The sequence below is a fragment of the Aricia agestis genome, chromosome 3 (assembly GCF_905147365.1).
Source record: "Aricia agestis chromosome 3, ilAriAges1.1, whole genome shotgun sequence".
Taxonomy (NCBI): Eukaryota; Metazoa; Arthropoda; class Insecta; order Lepidoptera; family Lycaenidae; genus Aricia; species Aricia agestis.
Genome location: NC_056408.1, coordinates 22802759 through 22825397, shown reverse-complemented (window position 1 = coordinate 22825397; position 22639 = coordinate 22802759). Strand labels below are relative to the sequence as shown.

At 39.9% G+C, this 22639-nt stretch overlaps 1 protein-coding gene and 3 long non-coding RNA genes across 5 annotated transcripts; 1 reads left to right on the top strand and 3 right to left on the bottom strand.

The window, feature by feature from the left end:
- Nucleotides 1-715: 715 nt before the first annotated feature.
- On the bottom strand, nt 716-12823 carry LOC121725698 (conserved oligomeric Golgi complex subunit 7). Its single transcript, XM_042112756.1, has 17 exons — nt 12675-12823; nt 12508-12594; nt 11867-11947; nt 11480-11653; nt 10757-10903; nt 10348-10465; nt 9398-9567; nt 8547-8648; nt 8238-8370; nt 7831-7964; nt 7572-7706; nt 2722-2917; nt 2407-2583; nt 2078-2172; nt 1814-1897; nt 1609-1702; nt 716-836 (listed from the first exon to the last, which is right to left on the bottom strand). The coding sequence occupies exons 1-17, from the start codon at nt 12675-12677 to the stop codon at nt 733-735; spliced, it is 2034 nt and encodes a 677-aa protein (XP_041968690.1). The 5' UTR covers nt 12678-12823; the 3' UTR covers nt 716-732.
- Nucleotides 12824-15029: 2206 nt separating this feature from the next.
- On the top strand, nt 15030-21013 carry LOC121725694. Its single transcript, XR_006035425.1, has 2 exons — nt 15030-15166; nt 20852-21013. It is a non-coding gene; the product is annotated as an uncharacterized LOC121725694 (long non-coding RNA).
- On the bottom strand, nt 16249-18597 carry LOC121725696. Its single transcript, XR_006035426.1, has 3 exons — nt 18542-18597; nt 18168-18353; nt 16249-17221 (listed from the first exon to the last, which is right to left on the bottom strand). It is a non-coding gene; the product is annotated as an uncharacterized LOC121725696 (long non-coding RNA).
- Nucleotides 19182-20570, bottom strand: LOC121725693. 2 transcript variants are annotated; one of them, XR_006035424.1, is made up of 3 exons: nt 20285-20520; nt 20085-20202; nt 19182-19213 (listed from the first exon to the last, which is right to left on the bottom strand). It is a non-coding gene; the product is annotated as an uncharacterized LOC121725693 (long non-coding RNA). The 2 variants fall into 2 exon arrangements; XR_006035423.1 differs by lacking the exon at nt 19182-19213 and having other exon boundaries at nt 19921-20202; nt 20285-20570.
- Nucleotides 21014-22639: the final 1626 nt, after the last annotated feature.

The window sequence follows — 22639 nt, the reverse complement described above, 5'->3', positions numbered from 1 at the left end:
AAGTTTAAGTTAATACAATTCTTTTCTTTTAATTAAAGAGGAAAGTGATTTCTTAACTTGGACCTTATTCGAAAGTTTAAAAATAATTGGCAGATCCAATGGTTTACAGATCAGTGGCTCAGTATCATTTTATAAGCCAAGATATAGATAAAGTTACATAATATTTCTATGTATAATCTGTCAAGAAAGTGAGGAAATTAAAGTGGCAACATCATAGTGTCATCCCTTTCAAATCAATTAAGAAAAAAAGGATGACACTATGGTGTTGCCACTTTTAATTTCTTCATTTTCTTGACAGAGAACTGTTGTAAAACAAGTTCTAAATTCTTGCCAATAATAAATGAAAGTAATACTTTTTATACTTGACAATTTTTTTCTATCATTTACAAAAATAAGTAGTACTAGTTACTAGTAGTAACAGTACTAGGAATAAATTATAATTAAGGAATGTGAATAAATACTGGATAAGAGGGCGTTAAGCAGATATTTTATAAGGCGAGATTAGTAGCACAGGCAAAGTATAATTTTAATTATGTTGCCGGTATAGGTATCTGTCGCTATTCGTAAAGCGCGCTTGTGAAAATCCATGTGACGCAAACCTCATAAAATATACTATTTACAAATGGCCTGTAAATAATAATATTTAGACCAATACAATTTTTAAAATCTAAATCTAAAGTAGTAAATACTAAATAGAATTAATGAAACAACAAGAAAATAATAAATAAATATTTATTCAGTTTGACTGGGCGTGGTAGCGCGTAAGGACCTCTCCAAGTTCCTGAGCGCGGGCGTCATGCTACCGCCGAGATCCTCCACCACGCTTGACAAGTACACTGAAATAGGCACACACACCATAAGTATACAAACAACATTTAAATTTTAGTAAATGTATAGAAGAAAAAAGTATTCATAATTTTCGGCAACGCACCTGCAGCTCTTCTGATGTTGCGAGTGTCCATGGGCGACGGTAGTTGCTTACCATCAAGTGACCCGTTTGCTAGTTTGCCCCCTTATTTAATTAAAAAAAAAATTCAGCTAGTTTGTATGACTACACAGTATAAAAATTCCTCCCACACAGGATTCGGTGACGGTGGTTGGTTTCATTGAAAGCAGGCCAGTTACGCAGGAGTATTTTTATAGTGTCCAAGTGTGTGCGCAGTACACAAGAGCACTCTCTCTTTACTCACATAACCCAGTGGGATGGACGACCGACACGACTGCCGAGAGATCTGCCCCCATAGACAAGTGGAAAAGCTAACGCTACGCTAGCGCTACAAAATGTATAGATTTGACATTACTATTCGCTAGCGAAGCGATTACTTAACTCAAATCGCATACATTTTGTAGCGTTAGCGCTTTGCCACTTGTCTACAGGCCCAGGTGCACGACCGACTTTTTACATGCCCATCCGTGATCCGACGCATGGATCACCTTACTAGTCAGACAATCAGGTTATTGTCCTAACCAAACTTGGAAATAACTTGCTTCCAACGCGGAAATCGGCCCCATGACCTCCGAGTCAAGAGCTATGTGCTCTTAACCACTGGACCACAGAGGTGTTACATAGTATTTATACATCACACACATATATACAACAACACATACCAATGTCGGTGAGGCAGCGCTTGGTGCCGAGCGCGTCCATGTTGCGGATGTTCAGTATCTTCTGCGCGTACACCTCGCATGTGTGCGTGCAAACCTGCAATAAAACGCATAAATCTGTTATAGTCAGTGAGCAAAATAAACTGTATCCTTTTTGGATTAATTAATAGCTGGGATCTGGGTGCTTTTATTGGATTCTATTATTTACCTCGGATAGAAACTGCAACGGCGCTTGTTTGTCCGACAAATGCATCTCAAGATGCTGCGGCAGAGTCATGAGGTATTGACCAATCTGAAACATTACACAGTGACAATCTAATTTGTTACTTATTTAACAAGCAGAACTAAAGTCCTACGCTAATAACGTACTAAAAATATGGACACGTTTACGCAATCACACACCTACACGCTAGCGAATACGTATACGCACACGTACACATATACGCAAACCCGTACGTATACGCCTACTAACCTCAGTAATATACTCCTGTGGCGATAGCGCGAAGTCCGGCAGATCGGTGGACAGCGAGTCGTTGTTGTGCCACACCGACAGCGAGGGGATCTTCTCTGTAAAACGTAATTAATAATTATTATCACTTACCGCTAATACTCAGTTTTCGTCTCAATGTAAAGATAACTATGCTACAAAAACTTACAGCTCACATTTTTAGGAATAGGAAAAAGTAAATGTAACTTCTCTAGATTTACGGAACTTTATCAGACCAATAGACCTCATATAGGTTTTGACGAATAATTTGCTCAATTCTATCATAATCTAATTCTGCTTGGCCAATATCATACCTAACTGCACATCAACAGGGTTCCGCAGTATAGTCCTGGCTAGGCTCTTTAGGGTGTCTCGGGATTTACGCAGCGCGGCGCAGGCGGGCGGCGGCGGGCGGTTAGCGAGCGCCAAGCGTCCCTCCGCCTCCAGCAGCAGGGTCACCAGGTCCTCCAGCGGGTGGGGGTCTTGAGGACCTGGATACAGTTGAAACTGTGAATCGCGTGCGTATTCATTACTAGATGAGGCCGGCCACTCTGTTGCGATTGCACCGGTTCCCCAGCTACTTAATGGAGTAACTTCAAAGCGTCTTGGTTATACCTCAGTCACTATACCTTCATCCTGCTCTGCAGCATGTCTCTTGGCCAGCAGGTCGAGCAGCGCGTCGGCGGCGCCGCCCAACAGCAGCGCGGCGGGGAAGGTGCCGCTCAGCACGCCGCCCCCGCCTCCCGCGGACGCCTCCGCCAGGAACGTGGCCTCGATGCGCCGCGTGTGCTGGTTTATCACGTCCACAGCGCTTGACACGAAGGCCTGGGAATCATTAAACAATAGGCTACTTGACCTATATTCGATTTCATTGAACAAATACATATTTCTAGTAGAACTTGGCCTAGAAAACCGTATTTCACCCTTATCATCAAATAAAAGCTTATGATTGATAAATAAAGTCGATTTGAAAATATAATTTTATGAAAATAGGATTTGTACTGACGAAAACGCTTTTGCGGTACTTCCGAATTGGATGTGACGTCATCTCATTCCTAATTTAATATCTTTTATTTATCGCACTCGTTATATGTAAGTTTATTTGTACATAAATAATAAAAATAAGCCTAAAAAGATTTGTAAAATATATTTTCTTGAATAATTCAAATAAAACATCAGTTTTATAAATTATCTCCATTTATTGTAGACGGGAAATGAAATGGTCAAAACTTTTCTCCTAAAGTTTTCAACATTACAAATGATTTCTAATTTCTTAATTAATTCTTTTATAATTTTTGGGCACTTTTAGACGCGTACATTTAGCATATAAAAAAAATTCAATAAAGAGAGCTTAAAATACAAAACGTATGACGTCACACTATGGCGGACAGTGTTTTCGGCGCCATTTATAAGGCATATTTTTCAATTAACATTTTTATGGGTTTCTACTGTGTAAAATATTAGTTTTTTTGTAATTTATTTATTTATTTTTATTTATTTTATTAAGGCAAAAACAGTTTTTTTACAAAAATTATTACAAATATGATTACAAATAAACCTAAATTACCATTAATTGCTAAACTATGAAAGATTTAAAGGATGCGTTTGTTAAGTAACAGTCGCGATCACAAAACTAGACTAAGGGGTTACTATAATGCACAACAATAATGTGGACTTAAGTTACTACTAATACAAAATATAATGATATTAAAATTCAGATAATTCGCGTACTTGTTTCTTGTAATCGCGCAACTTTGAGGAGAAGATGTCTACTTTGCATAGATTTTTATTATAATGTATACAAGAACGCCTGAGAAAGATATTTTTTGCATAATTTCTATGACAAAAAGGAATGTGAAAAGTGTCTTTAGAACGTGAGGAAAAAGATCGAGGAACTTTAAAGTGTACCAAACTTAATAAGTCTGGGGAGCTGGTATAATTGTTGACAATTTTATAAAGGAAAATAGCATCTAGGTAGTCACGTCTGGAGCACAAAGAATGCATGTGATGTAGTTTCATGCTTTCCTTGTAATCTGTGTGTGTGTGTCCGGAGTGGTAATTAAGGTATTTTTGTACTTTTACAAACTTTACAAACTTTTTTTGTACTTTTTCTAATCTCTGAACGTGGACGTCATAACTGGGACTCCAGACCACGCTACCAAATTCGAGAACACTACGCACATAGGACATGTAAAGTGTTTTCAAAGTGTTACCCCTACGGAAAGGCCTGCATAGACGGATTATAAGACCCAATGCTTTAAATGCCTTCGTCACTATCCTATCAATATGTAAATTGAAATGTAATTTAGCATCTAAATAAATGCCGAGATCACGCACCTCAGAAACACGATCGATAGGTCTACCTAACATCCTGTACTCGAAAGATACCGGGTAATGCTTCCTTGTAAAAGTTATATAACAACACTTATCGGTATTTAGATGAAGTTGATTATTTTTGCAGTACAATTCAAATGACCTTAAATCTTCTTGTAATAGTTCACAGTCATCCTTGGAATCTATAATTTTGAAAATTTTAGTGTCATCTGCATAGAGCAAGTGACGAGAATTTTGGAAGCAAATCCCGATATCGTACAAGTACAAATTGATGAGGAACGGACCGAGATGCGAACCCTGAAGGATTCCAGACGTGACCATAATGAAGCCGGAAATACAGGCTCTCAATGCCACTGCCTGGCTGCGATTACTGATATAGGAGCAGATCCATCTCCACAGATCACCGTGTATACCGATTCTAGCGAGCTTCTTTAAAAGTGTGGAATGGTTAATTCTATCGAACGCTTTCGAGAAATCCGTATACACGGCATCTACTTGGTGGCCGGCATTAAAAGCGTTGAGCAGGTAGTCAGTGTATTGCACAAGATTCGTACTTACTCCGCGTCCATGGAAAAACCCGTGTTGTTCGGTAGGTACAACATGACGCATTTGTGTTGTAAGTGATTCGGTTACAATTTTCTCTAAGACTTTACCTAGAATATTTAACTTAGAAATGGGTCTATATTGAGAGATATCATGTTTGTCCCTTTTGGAATTGGTGTGATAATCGCCTTTTTCCATATATTTGGAAAGCAGCCTTCGGCAATAGATTTTTGATAAATTATGGTTAAAGGGACTGAAAGTTCCTTACTTAATTTCTTTATTAAAATCGGGTGAATCTTATCGTAACCGGGCCCTTTGTTGGCATCTAATTGTTGAAATTGCTTAAGTACCATTTTTTGTGTAATTTCTACAGATGTTATGTTTACCGGGGGGGACATAGAATCTAAGTCTGCCTTGATACTGCTATCATTTAAGTTATTTTCGGGAACAAAAACAGATTTAAAATAATCGTTGAACATATTAGTAATAGTAACGATATCATTTGAAGTAGCGCCATTAAATGTCATTTGAGCAGGAATATTGTTACAGCCAGATTTAGATTTAATAAAAGACCAAAAATGTTTAGGCGACGTAGAGATTTTGTCTTCACTGTAATTAATAAATTTATTATAACACTCACGCACGCGTAATAATGAATGATTATTAAACGATTAGCATGAAGAAAAAAATTAGGTCAAGTAGCCTATTGAGCCCAGTAAGACATCTTAATACGAAAACGTATTGTTGAAAATTGAAATGGTTTGTATGTCCGCGCTGGGCGCCTATATGGGCACGAGACAACAATCCCTTTTTACGGCAGAAGGCTACGGCTTCTCTTTGAAGGCGAACTAGCTTTTTAGCTAGATGAACTGACGTAGATTTTAGCTGTTCGTGACGTTTGTCCTTCTGTTAGTACACTGTACCTCCTGACTATTACTCCCCCTGCGGCACACGCGGTACTCACGTGTATGGCGGGCGCATAGTGCGGGTACAGCGCGGCGCCGGCGATCTTACGGCCGCAGCTGTGGGCGGAGCTGAGCCGGCTCTCCCCCTGCGGCACACGCGGTACTCACGTGTAGGGCGGGCGCGTGGTGCGGGTACAGCGCGGCGCCGGCGATCTTGCGGCCGCAGCTGTGGGCGGAGCTGAGCCGGCCCTCCCCCTGCGGCACACGCGGTACTCACGTGTAGGGCGGGCGCGTGGTGCGGGTACAGCGCGGCGCCGGCGATCTTACGGCCGCAGCTGTGGGCGGAGCTGAGCCGGCTCTCCCCCTGCGGCACACGCGGTACTCACGTGTAGGGCGGGCGCGTGGTGCGGGTACAGCGCGGCGCCGGCGATCTTGCGGCCGCAGCTGTGTGCGGAGCTGAGCCAGCCCTCCCCCTGCGGCACACGCGGTACTCACGTGTAGGGCGGGCGCGTGGTGCGGGTACAGCGCGGCGCCGGCGATCTTACGGCCGCAGCTGTGGGCGGAGCTGAGCCGGCCCTCCCCCTGCGGCACACGCGGTACTCACGTCTAGGGCGGGCGCGTGGTGCGGGTACAGCGCGGCGCCGGCGATCTTGCGGCCGCAGCTGTGGGCGGAGCTGAGCCGGCCCTCCCCCTGCGGCACACGCGGTACTCACGTGTAGGGCGGGCGCGTGGTGCGGGTACAGCGCGGCGCCGGCGATCTTACGGCCGCAGCTGTGGGCGGAGCTGAGCCGGCCCTCCCCCTGCGGCACACGCGGTACTCACGTGTAGGGCGGGCGCGTGGTGCGGGTACAGCGCGGCGCCGGCGATCTTACGGCCGCAGCTGTGGGCGGAGCTGAGCCGGCCCTCCCCCTGCGGCACACGCGGTACTCACGTGTAGGGCGGGCGCGTGGTGCGGGTACAGCGCGGCGCCGGCGATCTTGCGGCCGCAGCTGTGTGCGGAGCTGAGCCAGCCCTCCCCCTGCGGCACACGCGGTACTCACGTGTAGGGCGGGCGCGTGGTGCGGGTACAGCGCGGCGCCGGCGATCTTACGGCCGCAGCTGTGGGCGGAGCTGAGCCGGCCCTCCCCCTGCGGCACACGCGGTACTCACGTCTAGGGCGGGCGCGTGGTGCGGGTACAGCGCGGCGCCGGCGATCTTGCGGCCGCAGCTGTGGGCGGAGCTGAGCCGGCCCTCCCCCTGCGGCACACGCGGTACTCACGTGTAGGGCGGGCGCGTGGTGCGGGTACAGCGCGGCGCCGGCGATCTTACGGCCGCAGCTGTGGGCGGAGCTGAGCCGGCCCTCCCCCTGCGGCACACGCGGTACTCACGTGTAGGGCGGGCGCGTGGTGCGGGTACAGCGCGGCGCCGGCGATCTTACGGCCGCAGCTGTGGGCGGAGCTGAGCCGGCCCTCCCCCTGCGGCACACGCGGTACTCACGTGTAGGGCGGGCGCGTGGTGCGGGTACAGCGCGGCGCCGGCGATCTTGCGGCCGCAGCTGCTGTGGGCGGTGTTGAGCCGGCCCTCCCCCTGCGGCACACGCGGTACTCACGTGTAGGGCGGGCGCGTGGTGCGGGTACAGCGCGGCGCCGGCGATCTTGCGGCCGCAGCTGTGGGCGGAGCTGGGCCGGCCCTCCCCCTGCGGCACACGCGGTACTCACGTGTAGGGCGGGCGCGTGGTGCGGGTACAGCGCGGCGCCGGCGATCTTACGGCCGCAGCTGTGGGCGGAGCTGAGCCAGCCCTCGGCGCGTTCCACCGCCGTCACCACCGCGCGCGAGTACTCCGCCAGGTCTTCCTGTAACACAAAGTATATTACAGCTGTGTGACTATAAAGTTTAAGTAAAAATCTTATCGCCATTCATTATTCTTCCTAAAGTGTAATTTCTTTCCAAATATTCCTTTATTTAGGAAACAAATACTTGGTCGCTAAGGGCGCTGTGCAGGCGCGACCGCAGCAGCTGCGACTGCGCGTCCGTGTACCGCGGCAGCAGCGCGCGCAGCGGCCCGTACGCCGCGCGTCCGAACTCGCGCAGCGTGCTCGCACCCACAACCTCTGAAATGGCAAATTTTAATCTGGAAATTCTAGAATGTATTTTCAATGTTAAAATACATATTATAATTTTGCAGTACCATAGAACCACTCGCACTCACACGGCGTGTGCGCTACCCGAGCGACAAATGCGTGTATCTCTAAGCCAGCTTGCTGTCGTGGTAAACCCTAAGACACTTGGCTTTTTTTTAGATTGATTACTGCTTTTGATCCTGGATACACGAGTTGCAGTAGTGAAAAGTGTAGGGGAGCAATTCCAGTTAAAAAAACACTAACCCTTGTTCTGTCTGGGCGCGTCGAGGAGCGCGCGCACGCCGGCGACGAAGTGGTCGATGTCGGCACGCACGTCCGTCAGCTGCGTCAGACACTCCTCCGGCGACTGGCACAGCTTGTAGTTCGCCACTACCACCTGATGGTAGCAAAAACATTGTGGGAAAATAAAGAGGGAAGTAATATATATCGTTATTGATAGCTTTGTACGTTATTGCCCCCTCCAGCTTCATCGAGCGATCTTAAAGTCATGCGCGGTCATTAACGTAGGTATGTTTATGTAAGCCTTACGATAATGAGAATTCGTTATCTCACCTTAATGGGTGACGGCTCAAGCGACAGCAGCAGGTCGGTGTAGAGGCGCACCAGGTCCCCTAGCGGCGTCTCCGACCGCACCACCGTCGTCAGCCACTCCACCTGGACAGTAAAACATACATTGTATTGCTCTAATCGTAATAATTCTGTCTAAGATTGTAACATATCTTGCCATGTTGATTAAGGAAACTATTTAGTCTCACATATTTCTAAAACGAGCTTTTGCCCGCGGCTTTGCTCGCGTTAAGAAGTATTATTATATACAAACTCTCATCCCCTATTTGAACCCCTTGGGGTTGGAATTAATCAAAATCCTTTCTTAGTGGATGCCTACGTCATAACATCTACCTGCATGCCCAATTTCAGCCCGATCCGTCCAGTGGTTTGGGCTGTGCGTTGATAGATCACTATGTCAATCAGTCAGTCACCTTTGAGTTTTATATATATAGATAAAATTCTCAAATCTATTTAAGAGCAATAAATACTCTTTTTTCTATTAAATAAGGGGGCAAACGAGCAAACGCGTCACCTGATGGAAAGCCATTTCCGTCGCCCATGGACACTCGCAGCATCTGAAGAGCTGCAGATGCGTTGCCGGCCTTTTAAGAGGGAATAGGGTAATAGGGGAGGGTAGGGATGGGAAGGGAATAGGGTAGGGGATTGGGCCTCCGGTAAACTCACTCACTCGGCAAAACACAACGCAAGCGCTGTTTCACGCCGGTTTTCTGTGAGAACGTGGTATTTCTTCGCCCGTTCGTGCCGAAGCATGGCTCTCCCACGCATACTCGCAGTATTTTCCAGGCACCGTAACAAAATGTAGAAAATACATGCTCAGTATTGTCATAACTGACCTGTCTGTCGGCGTCTGCGGCGACGGTCCGTGCAAGCGCGCGCAGGTCCGGCGGGTCGGCGCGCGCCCAGGCGGCGGCGCGGCGAGCGGCGGCCGCGCGCGCCCATAGCCGGCTCGCCCCCGCCCCCCGCCCCATGCCGCGCAGCACCACTACGTACACGCCCGTGCGCTCTGCACGCACATACAGATCGCTTGTGAACAAAATGCTTTTGATAAATTTAACACCGATGACTGAGCAAAACTTACAACTTACTTGGTGTTGTATGTTGGAGAATGTGTTCATAAAAAGTTTTTGTATTGACAGTTATAAATTAAAATAAAAAATATAAGCTAATTTGTAACTGTGTAAAAATGGCAACTATTGGTGACGTTTATTCTCTTGAACCTTCCTCATTAACCTATATTTAACCTTAAAATAAAATTACAATAGGGATGATGACAAGGTCAAAGATTAGCAAATTTTGTTAAAGAAATCACGGTAAAAAATAAGTGTTCCCTAAATTTCAGCTTGATAGCATTTGTATTTTTTTTGTTATGCGCCTTCAAAGTTGGATATTCAAGTCGATTTTTTTTTCAATTAAATTTATTAATATTTATATACAATTCGATAACTTATGCAATTAAAAGCAACTTTTGTTATGAAACCACTTTCATAAACGCAATATTTAATATACCTGTCGAACAAAGTTGTCTTACGATGCGTACAAACTACGAAAGACTGACGTCATACTTTCGTAGCACTTTGTATGGAGCGTTTCGGGCAGGTCTTTTTTATGAGATATTTGAATTGTCATATCTTGGTGAATTTTTAAGCTATCAGAGTCATTCTTTCAACGATGTTTCTATTTTTTTAAGTGTCTTTCAATTACCGATAAGAAAAAAAAAAATAGTCATCATGCCTATTGGACCCAATAGTTTGCCATATTGTCGTGTTTACACATAGCCACATACCAGCGTCCATGTCAGTGAGCGCCTGCAGCAGCGGCGGCGCGACGGCGGCCTCCAGGCGGTTGTACAGCGTCTCAAGCTGCACGCGCTTCAGGTCGTAGTCCGGCGAGTCGCTCAACACCTGGAACCAACAATAGACTTAGGACACTTGACAAACAGATTGCCTTATGGACTATCAGAGAAGTTGACCTATGAATCAACTGAAACTGAAACAGATGGCGGACCAACGCCATTTGGTCACGTTATGTCAAACCCAGGCAACAGATCACGACTAATATTGAATTGACATTACTCGACCAAATGATGTCCGTCAACTGCCTACGAATCAATGTCTTTGATGGTACGACGCTACAAGTGACGAACAAACTTCTTAGTTAATTCCCTTCATAACTAACCTAACTGCACTACTCACCTCAAGGCTGGCGGTCATGGCGGCGACCTGGTCGGCGAGCTCGGCTAGCTTGTGGGGCGCTGTGGGCACTCCCGCCTCCAGCACCTCGTCCAGTGCCGCCGCCAGCGCCGCCCACTTGTCCGCCTCGCGCAGCGTCGACGCCGCGTTCTGTTACAACAATGAAGACATGAGTGGAAAAAGCAGGTAAGTAACAGTATCAAAATTGTGTGTTTTTTAAAAATAAATGTAGGCTTTAGGGTGTGTTTGTGGTTTTATATATAAAAAAATGTGGATTTTATGTGTAGCCAGATATATTAGGCAGATGATGAAGTAGGTAAGTTGCAAGGTGTGTTTAAATTATAAGGTAGAATATGAGTAATTGCTCTTATGTTATAATTACGAGTAGTTATGTGGTGCTTCCACTCACATCTTTAATTAAGTTCAGAAATTTAAATCTTTATAATAGTATAAAACTGTCACGCAGTTAATAATTTCATTTGTAAGTATATTTATTGTAAAGTGATAGACGCATAGAGGACAATGTATATTGTGTAAATAAAACATGCAAGAAGGCAAGACATGTATGGTTGGATAAAGTCACAACATTTAAAGAAATAAGGGATCATTTTGACGTAACATCTCTCTCTGAGTGGAGTATATTTTCCTAATTTTATTAATTACTATCTGATAACCCATCTTTTTGTTAATGAGAGCTGATGAAAAATGATCACACATCAATAATACCTCTAATCTCGTCTTGAGCTGGTCAATCTTCTGCAGGCTCTTGATGGACTGTCCTGTCTGCTCCTCAACACCCTCCACCTGCCTCTCCAGTGTCGACAGCTTCTGTTGCAGCATCTCTCCTTCCATCTGCAGCGTCGACGCATCTTGCAGTACCTTGGGGACAGTGGTCACAATCTGAAATCAAAATGTGAATATAATTTGGTTAAACAATTAAAATACAAAAAACTGCTTAAACGACGCAAGCCCTCACAAAGCTCGGCTTTTAGTTAGTGTATTGCTACAATTAAAACTTACAATACAATTACAAATTACAATTACACTATAACATGAACAAAGACTTTAAAACTTTTCATGTAATTGGTCACAATGAATAAGCAGAAATTATACCTGAGTTGTAGTTTCATCTAAGGAATTAGTCAATTGTTTCATATACAGCTGCAATCTTGCGACAGTGCTTGCCACAAATGCCTGTAAAAAATTAGCCCAAGGTATTATAATTCAAAAGACAACATGGGGGGGTGTTCCGGGAGTGGAAGTGATACAGGGAGGTTTATCTCACCCAAAACATTGTTCCTACTTCCTCAACCCATGTGACCACCAAAAAAAATTGGGGTAGGTTTCTAAACCTTAGAAAAAAAAAAAACAAAAAAAGCCAAGGAAAACTACAATGGCTGCCATTTTACAACCGTGACAGAGAAAAAAAATGTAAGGGCCAATTTGTCGTTTAATATGCCATACATCATGACATTCAAGGATCGGAGACCGGTGTCCGATCCTTGAATGTCATGTTTAATTTAAACTTTAACCTACTAGATGAATCCCGAAGGTCGCTTATTCGCACGGGAACTGTACATTTTTCAGGACAAAAATTATCCTATGTCCTTTTCTGACACTCAAAATATCTCCATACCCAATTTCAGCTAAATTGGTTCTGAGATTTAGGCGTGAAGAGGTAACAGACAGACACACTTTTACATTTATAATGGAAGTATGGATTATGTTTACAGAATAGAAACCGACTGACGAACCTCCTTTTCCTGATTACCACTTGTGCTCCAGGCTCTGTTGATCCATTTTTTAGGATCAAAATCATCGCCACTAAATGTTTTGAGGTCCTATAAATATTTAATATCATGTTTAGCAGGACTTCCAATAAATATTATTTTTAACAGAACACATCAAACAAAAATATTACCATGTTGATTCATAGCCAAAAGAATAGTAAATCAAAGTAGTAAACTGTAAATATCCGGTGTATGTAATAAATTTCAGGGACCGTGACTGAATGACTCCGCCACTAGTGAGGAGTTGCTGAAACTTTTACGAAAATTTTATTGTCAACCTTCAAGCTACGGAAAATTATAAGATTTTTTTTTTTTTTTTTCTTCTATTTTGGCAACTTGACACAAAGGATGCGTATTGTGCCACAGACAGGGTAAAAAGGCAAGGAACGGCGGAAGGAATAAAAGGAAACGGAAATTTGGAAGAAAGTTAATTAAAACAGTGTGGTAAATAATTAAATTCTACAATAAACTAAATGACATATAACTTATTCTAAATATTAATATTATTTAATGATAAGTAATTAGATATACAATTATATACATATTTATCATTGGAAGCAAGTAGTATATTTACAGAAGTAGGAAATGGAATAGGGATTAAAGACAGTTTATTATACAGTTGGGAATGATCATGGAGGGAACACGATAGGATAATGTGGTTTAGGTCACCTACTTCTCCACAGTCACATAAATCATCATCTTTAACGCCAATTCTCCTAAGATGCGTTGGAATGCACATATGACCCAGTCTCATCCGAATAATTGATGTTGTTATATTTTTAGAGAGGAATATTTTAGAAAACCAGGGCTTAGTAGGGATCTCTGGTTGAATTTTACGATACTGTATAGCTTTTGTTTGGCTACTCAAGGCCCACGACTTATTCCAAGATTTCAATAGGGAACTTCGTGCCAGAGCAGCCAAATCATGCGCATAATTATTAAAAGGGAACAAATCACCACTGAAAACAGCCTCTTTTGCCAATTTGTCGGCAATTTCATTGCCAACAATACCGCAATGGCTCGGTATCCATATAAATGTTATTGAAAAGCCTTGAAGTTTACATTGATATAGAAGGTTTCTAACTTGGACAATAATTGGATAACAATTTTTTGATTTAAAAGGAAATTTAATCAGGGATTGTAGAGAGCTTAAAGAATCTGTGAATATTAGAGTCTCTTTAAGCCTGCCAAGTAAAATATACTCAACAGCCTTAAAAAGGCCGTAACACTCTCCTGTAAAAACAGATGTTTCAGGCGGAAACTTTACTTTTTGTATAATATTATATTGTAAATGGTAGACACCAACTCCAACACAACTATCTGTAGTTTCCTTAGATGCATCTGTATACATGTGGTGGTAACCCTGCCAATTGTTATTCGTGATGTACTTAAATATATTGTTAGCAAAATATGTATCTGTTTTTTGAATGCCAATGTCAAGTCTAATATCTGGCACAAGCGTTAGAGCTTCATATACTGAATCAAATAATGGAAAAGTTTGAGAACGAAAAGTGGGGGCGTCAATTACTAAGAATTTACGATAACTAGTAAGAAGTAAGGGATGAGATTTATGATGCCAGTATTTATTATTACTATGACACAGTTGAAATAAAGTTCTAAGTTTTGGAATTAAGGGATGATTTTTAAATTGATAACAACGAACAAAATATTTATCCGCCAGATATTGTCGACGGAGTTGAAGAGGAGGTTCGCAACATTCCAACTGAAGTGCGTTTATTGGAGATGATCTCATAGCTCCGCAGATTATACGCAAGGCTTTCGCTTGTATTTTGTCCATTTTTTGTAAACCAGTTACGCTACACGGCTCCAAAAGAAAAGTGCCATAATCTAGGACACTCCTAATTATTGCATTATAAATTAATTTCATAGTAAATGGATGTGATCCCCACCAGACACCAGATAAACACCTTAACATATTTAGAAGCCGCTCACATTTGGAACAGATGTAATCGATGTGTGCGTTGCCATTTAATTTTCCATCTAAATATAGCCCTAAAAATTTGACTTTGTCTTTAACGGGAATTGGCACTCCATCATAAATAATAGTAATAGGAGGAGGCATACGCATACGGGTAAATAAGACGACGGAACTTTTATTGATGGACAAGTCTAAGCCATGCTTGTCCATCCAAGATTTTAACTGTTTCAAAGCGCTAATAAGATCTCTACATGCAATATTTATCGAACTATTGATTACATAAATAGCCTTGTCATCTGCATATTGAAGTAATTTTATGATACTTAAATCTAGACAATTTTCTAAGTCGGATGTGTATATATCGTAAAGTAGTGGACTTAAGACTGACCCCTGAGGAATGCCTTTTCGAACAGTTCTAGTTTCCAAAGAGTTATTTAAAATTATTATTCTTTCTATTAAAATATTAATAATGAAATTTACTAAAATTAAAGGCAAACCAAATTGAATTAACTTTTCCTTTACGATACTTATAATAATATTATCATAAGCAGAATTTATATCCAAAAAAGATGCAACAACAGATTTATTTTCTGTGAATGCTGTGCGTATATCTGTGGTTAATATGGCAATATTATCTATGGTACCTCTACCTTTGCGGAATCCAAACTGTGTATTGGAAAGGAGGTTAGATTGGATTTTCGGGAGTGGCGGGAAAAGTAGAAAATTTTTCAGCACTGAAAATTTAATTTGATTTTTATTGTTAAAAGTTGCATAATTGTAGGATATTTGTCGTATTGTATATATTTTTTAATTGTATATAATTATTTCTTCGTATTGTTGGTAAGTTTTTTAATTATATAAAAGTCCCTTCACGGGACCAGGCGCGCCGCGATGTCTCAGCGGCCGTCCAAACGGAAGAAGAAGAGACCAATATCGTCTAGTCCGGTGGATGATCAGGCTGAGTCGAGTAGCTCTGAACAGTCTGAGCCCACAGAGGAATTTAGCAAATATGCTCCTTATAGAGTAAATGATTACAGCCGTCGCTATCCAGAGGACAGCGCAGCTGGATTTGAATTTGTAGTCTTCGTGGAAAGCACAGGTGAAACTCCTATAGGTACTCGCGACCTCATGGGTTTAAGTCGTATTTTCCAACAATCGATTAAGGGAATATCTTTCTTGAGAAAAATTAATAAATTCAAAGTTGGAGTCTATTTTAATCGGCCGAACTTAGCTAACGCATTTCTTGAAAATACTACTTTTTTACGAGACCAAAATTTAAAAGCAAGCATTCCAGCTGGTAGCACGGAGTTGACTGGTGTCATCAACTCCGTACCGACCGAAATGTCCAATCAAAAAATTTATAAAGCAATTTCGAGTAGTACAAAAAGGGTAATATGTGTACGTAGAATAATGAGAAAAGCTAAGGTTAACAACAGCTTTGAGCTGCAACCAACGCAATCAGTGGCAATTACATTTTCGTGCTCTACATCATTGCCTGAATATGTTTTAATAAATATGTGGCGATTTCCTGTTACGACATATATTCCACCAGTGAAACAGTGTTATAAATGTTTAAGATACGGGCATTTAGCAAAGTTTTGTAAGAATGCAGAGCGTTGCTCGATATGTGCCGAGGCTCACAATTATAAAAACTGTACTCAAAGCCCAGATAAAGCTGTTTGCGTACATTGCAAAGGTAGCCATTTATCTATATCTGGAGAATGTAGAGTTAAAAAAATGAAAATAGAAGAAAATAAAAAAAAGTATACAACTACATCATATGCAGACCTTTTTAATAATAAATTACAAAATTTCCCTTCATTGAATGAAAACACAAATAGTAAAGACTTATTAAATGTACTTCTCTCAAATAAAAACGCACTTACGTTACTCACAGAATGTTTAATTAAAGCTATTACTCTGAACAAGACTCAAAATGCAAGCATAAACTCACAGCTTCTTTCAGAAACAATAAAAGAAACTATAAAAGAAAAAAATAACAATCTTTCACATTCTCTGCCCAAGTAAATATTATGCAATGGAACAGTCAAAGCTTGCCAAGTAATAAATATGAACTACAAAAATTTCTATTAGATAATTCCATCCACATTTGTATAATTAGTGAAACGTGGCTCAAACCACATATCACATTTAACATGAAAGGATACTCTATTGTGAGAAATGACTGTGGTAATAATCACAATGGAGTAGCCATATTAATTCATAACACTATAGTCTATAACAAAATTAATACATTTTATGATGATTCTTTACAAAATATTGTTGTTCAGATTCAAATTTTTCAGAAACAAATTTCGATTGTAAGTTTTTACAGCCCAGGAAGCTGTACTCCTGAATTTAATAAGAAAAAATTTAATGATTTAATACACACTATTCCGAAACCGATAATTTTGGCTGGAGACTTTAACGCGCATCATACTTTATGGGGTTGCGGCAAAGTTGACGCGCGAGGGAGAGATATTGTTGATGTCGCTGATGAGAATGATTTGGTTCTCTTGAATGATGGACGTCCAACCACTGTAGGGTCGCATAGATGGAAGCCAAATGCACTAGATTTGACTTTTGTTTCGGCGTCGTTAGCATTATTTTGTGAATGGCAAGTTTCTTCAGACTCGTTAGGTAGTTATCATTTACCAACTCTGACAACATTGAATCTTTCTCCATCATTCTCTCCCCATAGTAACTTGTCACAGACATTTGAAAGTTTTTCACACGAATCTGAAAACAGTAAATTGGGATTTGTATGAAAAAACTATTAATCAGAAATTAAAAAAATTTCAAATTGAAACATGCGATTTAATCGACAGCTATAATAGATTCTGTGCGCTTATAATTCAAACTGTTGATAAATGTGGCACATTTATCAACGGTTTGAATAAGCCTAAGTTCTGCACCCCAACTGCTAATTCTGTTTCTCAAAGTTCTGCCTGTAGTAACGTTAAAAAAAAAGTTAAAATTCCATTAGTATGGTGGAATGAAAAATGTTCCAAGGCTGTACATGATTGTCGTCAAGCCTATGCGCGGTTTAAAGCGAATTCTTGTATTGAAACTTTTGTCGAATTTAAGCGTCTTCAGGCGCATAAAAAACGCGTATTGAAACAAGAGCGAAGACTTTCTTGGGAAAACTTTTGTAAATCTGTTAGTAGATTAACTCCTATGAGCCAAATTTGGATGAAAATAAAAAAATTCAACCAAAGTTATACACCTAGAAGTAGTTTCATTGATAGTGAATGGATATTACAGTTTTTAAATAAATATACTCCAGATACAGTACCAAATAATTATAAGAACAGTAATTCCAATGTGACAACATCTCCAAATTCTTTTTTAGTAGATAGTTTTACATTTGAAGAGCTGAAAGCAGCCATAAAATCTCGTAAAGATTCTGCTTGTGGTCTAGATTGTTTATCTTTCAAAATGTTTAAATTGTTAGACACCAAAAATATGAAGTTGTTCCTTAATCTATTAAATTCATTGTGGTGCCATTCCATGATTCCTGAACAGTGGAAAACAGATTGTCTCGTTCCAATATTAAAACCCGGAAAGGATATAAATGTTGCAGATTCATATAGACCTATAACTTTAAGTTCTTGTGTTGGCAAAATATTTGAACAGCTTATTAAACAGCGATTGGAATTTTTTATAGAAAGAAATCATATTTTACCTAGTAATCAGTTCGGTTTTCGGCGTGGCCGTTCGGCTAGAGAGAGCTTGAGTCATTTTTGTTTGGACATTCACAATGCTCTGTCTTGTAATTCAATATTGGTTGGTATTTTCTTTGATGTTGTTGGCGCATATAATAATGTCAATTTGGAAAAACTTTCAACTATTTTAACTTCTTTACAATTACCTGAAAAATTGGTAAATTGGGTGTATCATTTTCTTAGTGGTCGTAAATTATATGTGAAATTTGAAAATAAACTGATTGGTCCAAGGTATTCCTACAAAGGAATTAGTCAAGGTGGAATTCTCAGTCCTTTACTATTTATTTTGTATATACATAAGTTAAATATTGTCTTAGGTCAAAACATTACTAACCTACAGTTTGTAGATGACTTAACTATATATTGTACTGCAGACAAGTTGTCTGCAGCTCTATTGAAAATCTCAGAGTTGCTCTCCTTGGCCTTAAGGCCTATTATGATGATCTGGGCTTGGACATCAGCTCTGAAAAAAGCAAAGTTTTAGTTTTTTCAAAAAAACCTAGCAAAACAACAAACATTGTCCTACAATATGGAGATAGTATGTTAGCAGTTGACAAAACTGTTAGATTCTTAGGTGTGATTTTTCAGAACTCCTTCAAATTTAATAAATATATTGATTACTTAGCAAACAGGGCTTTAAAGGCTTGCAATATATTAAAGTCTTTAGCAGGCACATATTGGGGAGCTGATCCAAAAATTTTATTAATTCTTTACAAGGCTATTGTAAGAAGCCATTTTGAATATGGTTATGTATGCTTTGCTTCTATTCCACATTTTGTTGATAGACTAGATAAAGTTCAAAATAGGTGCTTACGGATTGTGCTTGGTGCAATGTGTTCCACACCCATAATATCAATGCAGGTTGAATGTAACATCCCTCCTTTGAAAATTCGCTTTAAATATTTAATATACAGGTTTTTGTTGAGAATTTCATCCATTAAAAATCATCCTCTTCTTGTAAAATTGCAGAGTTGTTCTTCTTCCTCTATTTTATTACATTACCTACCTGAAATTGTAAAAATAAAGCAAGACTATAACTTATATGAAAGTGACTTATGGCCTTGCTATATGAGCACATTTAGCTCTAAATATTTTCCACTAAAAATTGTAATTGATAATTCTTTGAAGTGCAAAGAAGATGTCTACCTTTTATTAAGTAACCTAGTTGGTTATCAACAAGTCTATACTGATGGTTCAAAGACTTCTGAGGCGGTATCAGCAGCCATATATATTAAACAGGATAAGAAAGGATATGGTATTAGGCTTCCAAATTTAACAAGTATTTTTACTGCTGAGTGTTTAGCAGTTCTGTCTGCATTAGAGTATATTGAAACTCAAGTTTATGATAAATGGATTATAGTGTCCGATAGTCTTAGCGTTCTTCAAAACTTAAATAACCCCAAATTTTGTGCTACAACTAACTATATTATCCATGATATTAGAGAAAAATATACAAAATTAACAACATTAAACAAAAAAAATATAGTTTTAGTCTGGTCACCGTCACATATTGGTGTTAAGGGAAATGAACAAGCCGATTTTTTAGCAAGAGCTATAACTACTTGTTCTCAGGAGCATTGTATTAAAAACATATGTCTTCCAGAATCTGACGTTTTAGTCAAAATAAAAGAAACCTTTAAAATCGAATTTACAAATTTTTGGAAACAGACCATGGAAACCAAAGGAAAATGGTATTCTAAGATTAAACAGGAGTTGTCAGTCCCATGGTTTACTAAAGGTGTTTCATTTCATGACAGGAAATTTTATTCTACTATTTGCCATCTTAGACTTGGTCACTGTCGATTTAATGCTCATCTTCATAGATTGAATATATTGTCTTCACCCGTTTGTAATTACTGTAATCATTCTGAACAAACCTTGGATCATATTTTCTTTACTTGTAACAGTTTTACTCTTCAAAGATTTATTTTTATTAATCACTTGATGGATATCTTTAAAACTGCTGAAGCCATCCCGCACTCCCTTCAGCAGCTTCTGAAAACACCCGATTGTTATAAGCCAATATATGAGTACGTCCTTTCTACCATTGGTGATATATAATTAAATAGGTACTCACCAGTCATTACCTATATACCTTGAGATTGTATATAGTAACACAGAGATAGTTCTCTGTAACGGTTATGTGTTGTAAATTTCCTAATTATATATAAGTACTTTGTGGTTGTAAATAATTCTCTTTTATATTTGCTTTTCATCTCGTTTTTCTTAGTTTTAGTAATAAAATATTATTTAATGTACATAACTTTGAACTGTTTATTAGCAGACTTTTTAGCCTTTTTAGGCATCTGTCAAGAGTCAAGACCACGTCAAGACAAACCAATGACGACAATATGTCAAATTGAAGAAGGGACAGTATTAATTAAACAAAACAATACTATCAAAACATGAGAAATGGCTTCGGCCTGATGAAAAAACTTATTATTCATATTATTTATATCAAAGAATTGGCTTCGGCCTGATGAAAACTCTATTTCAGATGGTTAATATAAAAGAATTGGCTTCGGCCTTCACTATCATTCATTAAATAGAGAAAACATAGAAATGGCTGTATGGGCAACGCTCCCTTTGCCTGTCCCGACCGGGACGAATTAAAAAAAAAAAAAAAAAAAAAAAAGGAAAGGAGGTTATGTTTTTCTACAAACCATTCTAGTCTGTTTTTCGCTAAATGTTCCGCAATCTTTAATAAAACAGAGGATAGAACAATGGGGCGATATGATGTAGCCAAAGATGGGGGTTTGTTGGGTTTTGGTACTGGAATAACTTTTTGTTTTCTCCATGAAGTGGGTAAATTACCAGTTATTAAAATTTGGTTTATTAACTTGAGGTAGTATTGTAAAATTTCCTCATCAGCATGTTGAAAGAAAGAATATGGAATGCCATCTAATCCGGGAGAAGAATCTTTTAAGTTTTGTACTACCCCTTTTAACTCTTCTTTTGTAAAAAGCGAATTTAGGTCTTCAAAATTTACATTTTGTAAAGGAGGAGGAGGTTCAATAGAAATAGTGGGAGGAGCTAAATTATCTAGAAACTCAGAAGCTAAAGAGTCAGATATAGGATGAGATGGGGTAGTGAATGCAGATCTATACCGTCTTATGTTTTTCCATACTATAGTAGGATGAATACCTGGATTTAATGATAAGCAAAAATTTCTCCAACTAAGTAACTTCTTTTTCCTGAATAATTTCTTAGTATCCTTAACGCAATCAAGATATAGCTGATAAATAAAAATAAAATAAAATAAAAAACTCTTTATTCAAACAAACAAAACAGATCAATTTACACACGTTACAAAAACAGAAATAGTTTGAATTGGCGGCCTTACTGCTGGAAGCAGTCTCTACCAGGCAACCATAAAATATAACTAAAAATATTTAAAATAAAAATAAGATAAGATACTATTAGTATATAAATAAATAAATATAATACACAAATAAATATAATAGATACTTTATACCGAATAAAATAAATACATATAAGTAATATAATAATATGAATCGAAGAAGAGGATAAATCGTAAGGGTTTAAGAGTTTGCAGCTAAATCTAAGTAATATTGTTTGAGTCTTTTTTTAAAATTATCAATAGATTTGGACTTATGTATGCTTTCGGGTAAAGAATTCCACAGACGAACGACGGTGAAGGAAGAGTCATAGAAGTTAGTGTTGTGGGAAGGGAAGGCAAGAGTTAATTTATTGGCTGAGCGAAGTGTAGGATGCTTGTGTCCAAGAAAGGTAAAGTTTTGTTTGAGGTAAGCAGGAGTTTTGGGATTAAATAGAATATTAAAAAGAAGATGAAGAATATGTGTATTCCGACGCAACTTAACAGGTAGCCACTTTAGCTCTGTCCGGTAGTTAGATATGTGATCGTATTTTCTCAGACCAAAGATGAATCGGATGCAAAGATTTTGCAGGCGTTCAAGGGAAGAAAGAAGTTGATCATTTAGATCACTGTAGCAGACATCTGCGTAATCTAGGATGGGAAAGAGTAGAGCGTGAACTAATGAGATTTTGGTTGATACAGGAAGGAAGTAACTGAGGCGTCTGAGAGAAGCAGTAGCAGCGAGGAGCTTCTTGCGGAGTTCTTGAGTTTGGGTGTTCCATGAAAGAGTGCGGTCAAAGTATATACCGAGGTTGCGAACGGAGGAGCTATAGGGGATGATAGCCCCGTCAAGAATTATTTCAGGTAAGTTAGCCCAGTCGACTTTAGCAATCAGCTGCCTGCTACCGATGATGATGCACTGGGTTTTTTTCGGGTTGAGATTAAGACCGTAATAATTGCTCCACTTTAGTATTTCTGACAAGTCAGTATTAAGTTGAGCAATCACGTTAGAAAGTGAGGAAAGTAAGGCCTGTCTATAGATTTGTAAGTCGTCTGCATACATATGGTAGAAAGAAGAAATTATTTGTGAAACAG